This window comes from Rhinolophus sinicus, linkage group LG01 (genome assembly GCF_036562045.2).
Source record: "Rhinolophus sinicus isolate RSC01 linkage group LG01, ASM3656204v1, whole genome shotgun sequence".
NCBI classification, from domain to species: Eukaryota; Metazoa; Chordata; class Mammalia; order Chiroptera; family Rhinolophidae; genus Rhinolophus; species Rhinolophus sinicus.
Window position 1 is genome coordinate 48,686,843 of NC_133751.1, and position 12,369 is coordinate 48,699,211.

Here is a 12,369-nt window from a genome sequence, read left to right on the forward strand (position 1 = left end):
GTGACTGAGGATAATATACTGGGGGACACTGAGCAAGGCCTGTTTAGATTCCTCTTAGGGTCCCTCCATGTTCGGTGAGAAGGTATTCCTTTCCTCCAGGTACAGGGAGAGCACCTCTCACATGAAGTTCTGATGATCTGCTTCGAGAGTACCAGAGAGTCCTTCCTGCTCCTACCGTTTCTCAAATTCCTTCAGCTTAAAATATTCAATATACCAAAGTATGAGGTGTGATCCAAAAATATGGTGAATGTTTAAATTAAAAAAATTTATTACTGTAAAAGACACATTGCCATTAATCCCCCTCAAAATATCTACCCCCCGCCCACGCTTTGAACATACTTATCCCATCATTCTTGCCACTTTCTGAAGCAGTTCTGGAAGTCCTCTTTTGTGAGTGTCTTTAGTTGTGCTCTTGTGGTTGCCTCAATGTCCTGAATTGATTCAAAACGTATACCTTTCATGGTCATTTTGACTTAGAGGAAGAGCCAGGAGTTGCATGGTGCCAAATCCAGTGAATAATGTGGATGAGGACATACTGTCATGTTTTTATTTGATAGAAATCACTGAACCAGAGCGATGTGCGACACAGAGCCTTTCCGTTGTGATCACAAAATATGGTGAATGCTGCTGCTGAGTGCCTCCAATGGAAAGCTAGGGATTTTCAATATAGGAAACAGTACATGGAACCTTAGTAACAGTGTGTGACAAGTTTCGACTTGTTCGGCATAGTCAGTCGGGTGTGAGCTATGGTTGAGAGAAGATGGTGTTTAAAGCGTGCCATAAATCATCCTCCATCACGACAATGCTCCATGTCACACATCGCTTCTGGTATCGGGCAGTTTCTGTTATATAAAAATATTAGTGTGTCCTCATCCACTTTATTCACTGGATCTGACATTGTGAGATTTCTGGCTCTTCCCCAAAGTCATAATTATTCAGGACATCAAGGCAGCCATGACAGCGCAACTAAAGACACTTACAAGGAGGACTTCTAGAACTGCTTCAGAAAGTGGCAAGAACAATGGGATAAGTGTGTTCGAAGCAAGAGGGTGTATTTTGAGGGGGATTAATTGTCATGGGTCTTTTATTGTAATAATTTTTTAAAATTTAAACATTCATTGTATTATTTGATCATACCTCATACCCTATTTTGGGGTAGCGTGTCCTGAACTCTGTCATCAGTAATATATTGAATTCTGGATTGAGGGAGGGGAACAATATTAAGGTTGAGTGCAGAGGAAGTGAGGAGGAGTTGCTTCCTGAGCTGGAGTTTAGACAAAGTTTTGTGTTATAGAAAGTTTGCCTTTGGTGCCCCCTGCTTCCTCTCACTCTACCCACTTCTTTCTAGGGGTGCAGGGTGCACACATTCTTCAAGCTCTCCACTTCATAAACATACTCAGATATATAGTATTGTTTCTAGGTAGATTTTTAAAATACAAAATTACCTCCTTCCATGATGCCCCAATCAAAACTCTTTCGAATTGCTCTGTCAATTTCTGTATTATATGGCATTTTTTTGGTGAGAATATACAAGTAACATATGAATACAATGAAGCATACACACTGATGTAAAAATACTTTTCCAATATCCACTGACCTCTAAGGTAAGAAGAAAGCAGGTAGTGTAGACTAGTTTACATTAGTCTCTGAATGATTTCCCATCACATTTTAGCCTTTTAAAATGAATATGCTTGCTTGTTGACTAACCTGAAGTAAAGGCTTAGAATCTTGTCAGGTCTGGGAATACTGAAGTGGGAAACTAGAGGAGTATGGGAAAAGCTATTTACTGTCGACGTAAGAACATCCAAACCTGGAGAGAATTTTCATAAGTGTTTATTTGAACCAAACTGGTCACGTGCCAGGAAGCAAGATATCAAATGCTCCAGAGAATGACCATTTTGCAGTTCTTTTTTATACATTTGGAATTAAAGAGGGAACCAAGGACGATTACATGGAGGTGGGAGAAAGCAAGGTGGGGGGAAATTTCTATGATTGGATTACAGGATAGTCAGCATGATTCTGTGCTCCCTTGAGGGTGGTTATGCCACCTAGGGGTATGAAAAAGAGGATTACTCTGGCATTTCAAAGACGTGTTAACCTAGATGCACAGGAACATGGCCAGGGCTTTCATACGGCAAAGATAAAACTTCTACTAAAGAAGTTACAGGCTCAGGGCATGACTACCCACCATGACCTACCCAGTTAGGAATTTATGATCAGATCACCCTGTGAGATTACTTTCAGTTACTTGAGCTTTTACATTCACAATAGGTACAAAAGAACATCAAGAGTAAGTTGACTGGCAATGCCTAGCAGTTCTCCCCGGCAGACAACTTCAGAGTATTTATGCCTTTGATTCTTCCCTTTTTGTTCTGTGTGAAAAATAGAACTTTTTTTAACATCCAGGTTTATCTTTCCCATGAAGCTCCTATAGTAACATTCTGGAGAGCAGAGAAAATGAAAGAAAACAGTTGTTTTGAGATGGGGACTGCTCGTATATATGTGTCATATCAAAATACTGCTTTTTTTTCGCTCTTGCCCCAGAATCCTGAGTTAATAGGATCCTAATTCCTGTATATATAGTTTATGTATATTTGATTTAACATTTACATGTATGTATTCATTGAGTTGTTTTTGTTGGGGTAGCTTTTTATTTTGTCAACCGCATTTTTTTTTTATATAATATTTTTTTATTTTTTTTTAGTTTCAGGTGCACAAGACAAAGCAAAACTTAGACGTTTATCATTTATATCGCTCACACTGTGTGAACCCCCCTCCCCCCATCCACTATCCCTCTGTACGTTCCCCAAATTAATTTTCAAACCCCCATGACCATCTTGTGGTTACCGACTATTTTCTAAACCTCTCACCTTCCCCTTATCCCCACCCCCCCGGCCCTCTAGCAACCCTCTGTTTTTCCTCCATGTTTCCAAAACTGTCTCTGATTAGTTCATTCACTTCAACCGCATTTTTAAAGGAGCAAATTATCTAGTTGAATTCTTATAGTTCTGTTTACTTTATTAAATTTATTTGTTACCTTTGCTATGTAAATAATGTCCTCAGTAGAATTAATTGACCTACAAAGATATTGGTGACATTTGTATGTAGAAAGATTAGATAGTTGAGGGTGAGGGGGCTGGGGACAGGGGGTGTTAATCCTCCAGAAGAAATTATTTGCCTGAATTGAGGCCAGAGCTTGGGAGAGAAAGGATTTGCATCATCTTCCAATTCCCTTCTCTGGGGCAGCTGCTACATAAAGCCTCACCCCACCCCCACTCCCTGTGTACATTCCTGCTGGCCAAGAATTCTCACAGGAGTTCTCCTGATATATTTATATCCAGATGCAGGTCTTTTGTGCAGTGGGGCTGCTTGAAGGATAATACAAAAGGACACTGATGGTTTTTGTGAGGCTGTAAGCTTCATAAGGAATAAAGAGAATGTACAAGTATATTTATATTCACAATATTTTACTTCGTGTGATTTTCTTGGTAATGTCAATTTAGCCTTTGTTAAGAATGTCCTGGAGGCCTCTGAAATATATGGTGTTATTTTCTCACAGAAAAAACACACACATAAAATGTCACATTGTATTTCTAAGTCTTTAATCAAAATAAAGTGAAAATTGAACATTGCTAAGAGAATGAGTATGTTTGCCAAGGAGCAAAACATAAATTATGGAAATGGTTATACATTGGATTTAAGTTGAACCTGTTAGTGTTTCTGTGGATAATTTTGAAGGGACATTTTAAGATAATGACACAATGTTGAAATAGCATATTTCAAAGTTAAAATAAAAAAATTAGAACATTACATATGTTGATGAACTTTGACATATAAAAATACAATTCTACTTCAATGAGTGCCGATCAACGTGGCCGTGCTTACCACCAGATACTGTATCTTTGGTCAATGTTTTGCCAGCAGCTCAAATTCAACCTTTGAAATCATCATCCCCTAATCTCCAGACCTTTCAGAGAGATAGATAACTTACATGCATTTATTTCTTTATTCCTTTATTCAATAATTCTTTGTAATGAGAATGCTATCTGCTAAGTACTCTGAGAGTTTGAAATGGCTACAAATTATACTCACTTTTTTCAGTCCAAGCCTATTTCTTTTCCTTTCTTTTCTCTTAGCAAATGGCATTATTCACCCATTTACTTCATTTAACAATTTACTGATTAACTAAACAGCATACTAAGCACTGTGACAGGCACAGGAGATAAAATGATGAATAAGATGGAACTCTGCTTTCAGAGAATTTGCATTCCGATTGAGGAAGTAGACAAGCAGGGAATTGTAGTGTAAGTGTGAAAAAAAAATCCTAGAGTGATAATGACTTTTTCACTCTCCTTTATTCTCTGCACCCCACCTTCTCAGCCACACCACAGAGAACCAACCAGTTATCAAAATTACCTTGTGGCTGTCTCTTCTGTGTGAGTCGTCCTCTTGTCTACCCACACTGTCCTGGTCCAGGCACTCGGCATCTCTGGGTCGCTCTTGCTGGTCTCCTAACCAGCCCTCCGAATTCTTCTTACTTCCATTTTCTAACAGACAAGTAATGATAGTGTCCGCCTCCCCCTCTCACAGTTCTTTCAGTTCCCCTTAAAACCCGCACTACTCATGGTGTACGAGGCCCTTGTTGATCTGGTACAGGCACGTCTGCCCAGCTTCGTTTTCCCCCATTCTGACGTTTCCCTTTCCCATTTATTCCATGGCAATACCGAACGAACGATTTGTTCATAGGATACACTGCACATTGTCATTCCTCCTTTTGAATATGTGTTCCTCCCTCTTAGTCCAGTTTGTTTCCTTGAGAGCAGCGTACCTATATGTATTAAGAGCTCAAAAGTTATACATGTGCTTTGATCCAGTGATTCCATTTTGTAAAATATATTTTAAGGAAATAATGTGAAGCAAAAAAAATAGTTAATATTCAGATGTCCACATTAGCATTTATATAGTGAAAAAGCTATTTTAAAAAGTGGATGGGGAAGATGACTAAATAAACACTCAGGTATATGGGCATAATTGATGACCAAATTGGCAAATATGACAATGTGAACATAAAAATAATGCTAATCTGGAAAAATACGTAATATTAAATAGCATGCACTGTTGGGGAGAAAGAAACTTTACCATTCTAGGTTCTTCCGACTGATCTAATAATTAAATCTACATGAGACAGATTAATGAGAGAAAATAAGCAAATTTAATTATATGTGTACGTACAAGAACACCACATACATGAGATTGTCAGAGACCCTACATACATGAGAGGTTTGAGACAGAAAGGTGGTATGAAGAGTGTATATGCATTAGCCTTAGATGTATGTACATACATATGTATGTATATATATGTATGTATGTATATGAATGACATCTTGAGCTATGAGGTAAGGTGCCTGGGGCTTTAGAGGATAGGAGGGTAATTCACAGAATGATAAGAGCAGATGTTCAGCCTTAGATGTTTGCTCTACCATATAAATAGGTAATCAGTCTTAGATGGGCAAAGCCCCAATTTAAATTCTTTTTTCTTTTTTAAGATTTTTATTTTATTTTATTTTATTTTATTGGGGAAGGGAACAGGACTTTATTGGGGAACAGTGTGTACTTCCAGGACTTTTTTCCAAGTCAAGTTGTTGTCCTTTCAGTCTTAGTTGTAGAGGGAGCAGCTCAGCTCCAGGTCCAGTTGCCGTTGTTAGTTGCAGGGGGTGCAGCCCACCATCCCTTGCGGGAGTTGAACCAGCAACCTTGTGGTTGAGAGGATGCGCTCCAACCAACTGAGCCATCCGGGAGCTCAGCGGCAGCTCATTGACTTCATTCTAGTTGCGGAGGGTGCAGCTCGCTGGCCCATGTGGGAATCGAACCGGCAGCCCCGTTGCCCAGAGCTCACTCTCTAACCAACTGAACCACCCGTCCGCGCACCCCCCCACCCCGCCAGTTTAAATTCTTTAAGGGAGAGGTAAAAATTCCTCAAGGCTGCAGGGTCTTGATTGCCTTCAGTTCAAAGTAACCTACATGCCAAAGTAGACTACCCTGGCGAAGCCTATTCTGAACCCCTTCACCAGTGTACGTACTATTTGTGTATATGATTGAATGATAGAGGATATGGACTTAATGTTCACTCTATTCTTTGCCCCTATTAAAGAACAAAAAAATCACCTGAGAAGATCTTATTGATTTTGTTGAATGATTTATGAATCAGACAGCATCCCATCTAGTAAATAGAGAAGTGTTCCATGAAGTTGTACAAAATGGAAGGTTTTTATTGGTATAAACTGGGCAGGACAAGAAACTTACTAGCAAAAGGGAAGGATTGTTTCAGGTAAGACCACCTTTCTTTAAGTGAAGACTCATTGTATTCTATAAATGATGGTAAATAGCACTCCAGGTGGAATTATATTTAGCCACAAGAAATCTTTCCCAAATTAAGAGCTTTGTGACACTCAGTCCTGACCAAAGGTTGGGTGATGAACTCAATTAAGTTCTGCTGCTTGGGGCTTTCAGTACGTGCTGATAGGCTAATTCAGTATCTCCTCAAATTGGCTGTAAATCCCAAAGATCAAGTTTCCATTTTGGGGGGTATTTTACAACTGCCTTTCATGCAGGATTTTGTTAAGAGACTGGCTATTCCCGATGTAGATCACCACCTTAAAGTTCTTATTGCATAACTTGAAAATTATCTAGTAAGTGTCTCTACACTCTGAGAGGACAGGCTGTGTTGCATTCATTGTTGTTTCCCCAGCATTAGCATAGTCTTGGCACATAACAGATGCTCAGTAAATGTACATTGAATTGAACTTAACTGACTGGAAATAATATATTGGACTGCCTTCAAACTGAGGGAGCCAAATATAGAATAGGGGGATGAAAATTACAAGGACTAAGGCAACAAAGTCAGATATAGCTAGGAATAAATTATGTCAGAAAGTTCTACATGAAGAAAATAGAAGATGCATGTGAAAAACCCAGGGAGATAATAGTTCTCTATGTAGAATCAATGCTGTGCCTCAATAGAATAGCTAAAAAAGGGAATGCTAACCAACGTTTTTTGACATTAAGGTGAACCAGTGTGCTTTTCAGATGTTTATGCCATGTTGTGGATGGTGTTAATATTTTTTCTACATAATACTTCTGTTAATATGTCTTATAAATGCAAGACTACAGAGCAAATTAAGATTAGACATAAGCATCTGCCAATGAATCACAGTATTTAATTCTTTCCAGACATTTATTGGCAAAACCCTTTATAAGTATGAGGATGTGAACATGCATCAAACCAAGCAAATTACCCAAATGAACAGATTTTGATGCATTCATTTGTGAGGGAAATAATGTGTCTGCTGGGAACTGATCAGGCAGCATCAACATAATCAAAACTTTAATAACTAAACGGTAGCATTAACAAATTTACATCCATTTGACTGTTGCTTATCAGTCTTGCAGATAAATACAACTTGTTCTATCCATTTCTCGAAGCTCTTTCCGTTAGTCTTCTCTGAGCTATCTGCTTTGCCATATACTTAACCCCTGTTAACTTTAATGACTACAAAAATGAGCACAGTCTTAGCCTACGTCCATGCACAGTAAAAGCGCACTGTTGTAGGCTTTTAGAATTCATTACTGAGAAGATCCCTGTGCCTGCCCTCACAGAGTTTATAGTCTTTTAGAGAAGACAGATAATTAAAGAAGTAATTACAACATGGCGTGATTGGTACTAGGAGGGAAGCATAGTAGAGAGTAGTTGAGACTGGAAGATTGTGTGTGTGTGTGTGTGTGTGTGTGTGTGTGTGTGTACACACACACTCATGAGTCAAATTATTTAAACTTGGGTCATCTGTTTCTTTTAGAGCAACAGTCCAACTTTTGGTATGACTTAGAAGAGCCTCCACTAAATATAATTTCCTTAATTATTCAATGTAAACTGAATTGCCTATTCTAGAATGCCTATTCAATGTAAACAGTAATTTAGAATGTCTCTGATGTAATATGCAGTTCACCCTAATAATCTGAGTAACAGTGAGACTTTTTTTTTTAAGGGTTTATTCTAGCCTTCCCTTTTTTTCATTATTTATTTACTCATTTTTATTGAGGGGACAGTGTGTTTCTCCAGGGCCCATCAGCTCCAAGTCAGTGTCCTTCAATCTAGTTGTGGGGGGCGCAGCCCAGCCCCAAGTTCAGTCACCTTTTTCAATCTTTAGTTGCAGGGGGCGCAGCCCACCATCCCATGTGGGAATTGAACCAGCAACCTTGTTGTTGAGACCTCACGCTCTAACCTACTGAGCCATCTGGCCGCCCCATTGAGACTTTTATTCCTGATTTTACCTGAAAAGGTGGTCTTGGTTTTAAGATAACATATTTTACCTGTAGCCTTAATTATAGGTGTGACTAAATAATGATATTCTCTTGCCTTTCATGTTTTCAGGGAAGGTATTCATGTAAATCAAGAATTGCTGCAAATTTCTCCCTGCATTACAGAGCAGTTCATTGAGTTGTTGTGCCAGTTCAACCCAAACCAAGTTATAGAGACGTTGCAAGTCCTTGAGTGCTACCGCCTAGAAGAAACTATCCAGGTAAGGCCAATAATGTAGAGAACGCAAGAGTGCACTTTTCCTAATCATTCACAATTTTACGAATGAGCAAAGTAACATATTCAGTTACTGGCCGAAGTTCATACTAGTAGTGGTAGCACCTGAGATTGGAACCCAGCTAGTCTGACTCCATAGTGCATGCTCTTTCGTGCTGTGATAATAAGCTGCTTCTCTGTGTGTTCTAGTAAAGCCAGAAACAGCACATGTGCGTCATTATTATTACTCAAGCTTCATAGATATTAAAGCCAACACAATAAACATAGAAAAAGAACTACAGTAATAATATTAAAAAGAAAAGAAAAGCTCCTGTTTGCGGGCACTGATGGTTACAAAGTCCTGTGATGCAACAAGACTTAATAGGCTGAAGGGCAATTCAGTAGGCTCAGCACGGTCATTGCCTTGATTCTCTTCCCTTGTTTTCTTCTATTTCCAAATGAAAATAATGCATACATATATACACATACACACTTTTCTAATCTACTATAAGAAGCTTTTTTTAAACAGCATGTTTCCTGTTTAAAATTTTTTTTTAACGTTTTTTCTCTTTTTTAATTTGTTTCAGGTGTACCAAACATAGTGATCAGCCATTTATATACCTCACAGAGTGATAACCCCAATAAGTCTATTACCCGTCTGACACCATACATAGCTATTACAATATTATTAACTATATTCCCTATGCTGTACTTTATATCCCCATGACTATTTTTTTAATTGACATTCAATATTACTTTATATTAGTTTCAGGTGTACAGCACAGTGGTTAGACATTTATGTAATTTATGAAGTGATCCCTTGATTGTCTAGTACCCACCTGGCACTATACATAGTTTTTATGGTATTATTGACTGTGTTCCCCATACTGTACTCTACATCTCCATGACTATTTTGTAACTACCAATTTGTACTTCTTAATCTCGTCACCTTTCTCACCCACTCTCCAGATATATGTACCCCTATGTTCACTGCAGCGCTATTTACAATAGCCAAGATATGGGAACAAACAAAATGCCCATCCGTAGACGATTGGATAAATTGTGGTACATTTATACAATGGAATGTTACTCTACCATAAAAAAGAATGAAATCTTAACCATTTGCAACAATATGGATGGATATAGGATATTACATTAAGTGAAATAAGTCAGACTGAGAAAGGCAAATACCATATGATCTCAATTATATGTGGAATCTAAAGAACAAAATAAACAAAACAAATAGACTCATGGATACAAAGAAGAAACTAAAATTTATTTTTAAGCTGCCATTATATCTCCTTTCCTTTACTATCAATACTCATGAAGCAGTAACCTGTGTTTTCTTCGTTTACCTCCTGAACTTTCCACCCACTTAAAAAATTTTAAATATGAAGTATTTCAAATATATAGAAATGTGCAGAATATCAAATACATATATACTCACCAAGCCAATTTTATAGATGTTAACATTTACCATACTGGCTTCAGATCTTTGTTATTTTATTGTTTTATAAATAAAGCACTCTTTGTCTGCCATGTCCCTCGTCTCCCCTGAGGTCATCACCAACCTGAAGATGGGAAGTTTATACTTCCCATCCATGTTTTTTATTTTTCCTATTTTTATTTACCTATAAAATACAAGATACAGTTTTATATGTTTTTAAAATTGGTTTTAATTGCATCATACAATACATATTCTATTGCAGATTGCTTTTTTCATTAAATTTTTTAATCTAACAATTTTTATGCATGTAAATCGAGTTCATTCATTTAATGGTCATATAATAGTCTATTGAATGAATATGCCACAGTTTATATATTTCCCCATTTATAGATATTCAGATTGTTTCCAATCTTTTGCCATTATAAACAAAGCTACATTAGACATGAGGTTTCTCTAAGTAGTACACCTGAAAGTGGAATTCTTTAGATCTTACAGTAGCTTAATTTTACTGATATTGCCAGGCTGATTTCCTCTTTGTTTCTATTCTCGTCATCAGTGTTTGTTATTTGCTGTTTTTCCACATCCGTGTTGATTCCTAATATTTTTTAGACTTCTCAGTTTTTGCCAGTGTGATAGGTATCATTGATTATTCATGACATTGAATATTTTTCAATATGTTTAATGAGCCTTTGGATTTTCTTTTCTCTGAATTATCTATTCATATCCTTTGCTCATTTTTCTATTGAGTTGTTGCCTTTCTCTTACTGATTTCTGGGTTTCTAAGTCTTTGCTGATTTTATATGTTGGAGATGCCTCTTCTAATCTAATGGAGCATGTCTTTTAACTTGTTTTTTAGTGGCTTCTATTTTAATTTATCAGTCTTTTCCTTTAAAGTTTAATTTTTTTGTATGTGAGTCTTATTTCCTTTCCAACTTTGATGGCATAAAGATATCCTCTTATATGAATTTTATAGTTCAGCTTCTTACATTTAGGCTTTTAATCCATCTGGAATTTATTTTTGTAAACAGATCAAGAGAGGGATTTGTATATTTTTTTCCATGTGGATGGCTAATGGTCCTTGTGGCATTTTATTGTCCTTTCCTCACTGGTTTATAATACCATACTGCCGTACACCAAACTCCAAATGTACATGGATATGTTTGTGGATTCTGTTCTGTTCTTCTGTTATTTGTCTTTTACTTTACCCATGCCACATATTTTAATTAATATATCTTTACAATAAGTCTTATTATTTGAAAGAAGAGTCTTCCCTCCTCATTCTTTTTCTTTAAAAGTCTTTGGCTTCTCTTGGCCGCTTACTATTCCACATCAATTTAGGAATCACATTGTCAGGTTCCTTTAAAAAGCTATATTCTGTGATTTTGATGAAAAAAATACATTGAATTTATAGATTAATTTAAGGAGGATTGACATCTTATGGTATTGTCTTCATATTCAGGAACATGGTTATCTTTTTAAAATGCCTTTTATGCTCTTTGGTGAGGTTTTATAACTTTATATAATATTTTACATAAGATTCTTACACATCTTAAATTTGTTCCTAGGTACTTACACTTTTGTTAACATGGAGAGGAAATTTTTTGAAATGACTTTTTTATTTATTATTGCTGTGATACATTATTAATTTTTGTATATTGTTTTGTATCTGGCAACCAGGCTGAATTCTTTTTTCATTTAATAGTTTTTATATATTTTTAATGAATATAATATTGCTATGAATAATGATAGTTGGTTTTCTTCTTTCCAATCTTGTACTTTTTTCTTTCTCTTATCAGATGTCTGGGAGCTCTAGGATATTTTGAATAGAAGCAGTAATACTGTGCACTCATATTTGTGATTTAAAAGAGAATGTATCTAACATTTTACATTAAATATGGTGCATGTTGTATATTAGATTTTGATAGATACTTTTTATTAAGGTAAAGTTCCATTCTCAGTTTGGGTAAGAGTATTTTGTATTGTTTTTGTTTTTGTGAAGAATAGGTGCTGCATTTTATCAAATACTGTTTCTGCATTTATTGAGATGATCACATTTTTCTCCTTTGATCTGTTAACCTGTTAATATGTTACTTGTGCCTCTCTATTTTTTTCACGCCTAAGAAAGTTTTATTCTACTTGATTAGTCTTTTGAGACTAATTTGGGATTCGTTAAACCTCTCTATTATTTTTCTATTGTTTCCTTCTATGGTATTATTTTCTGTACTTATTTTCTTTTATCCAAGCTTAATTGGTATTTTTTTTTTACTCATTAGAAACTTTATTAATTTTTAATAAGAACTCACAAGTTGATGTTTAGTATTTTCATTATCATTTTGTTCTAAATATTCTGTGT

The 12,369-nt window shown here is 36.4% G+C and overlaps 1 protein-coding gene across 4 annotated transcripts in view; it reads left to right on the top strand.

The window, feature by feature from the left end:
* VPS8 (VPS8 subunit of CORVET complex) overlaps positions 1–12,369 on the top strand; it is a 242,373-nt gene that overhangs the window by 145,982 nt on the left and 84,022 nt on the right. For all 4 annotated transcript variants that reach the window (XM_019735832.2, XM_074328957.1, XM_074328952.1 and 1 more), the window contains one exon: positions 8,429–8,576. In XM_019735832.2, the coding sequence (XP_019591391.2) occupies positions 8,429–8,576 (148 nt within the window). The remainder of the gene's footprint in view (positions 1–8,428; positions 8,577–12,369) is intronic.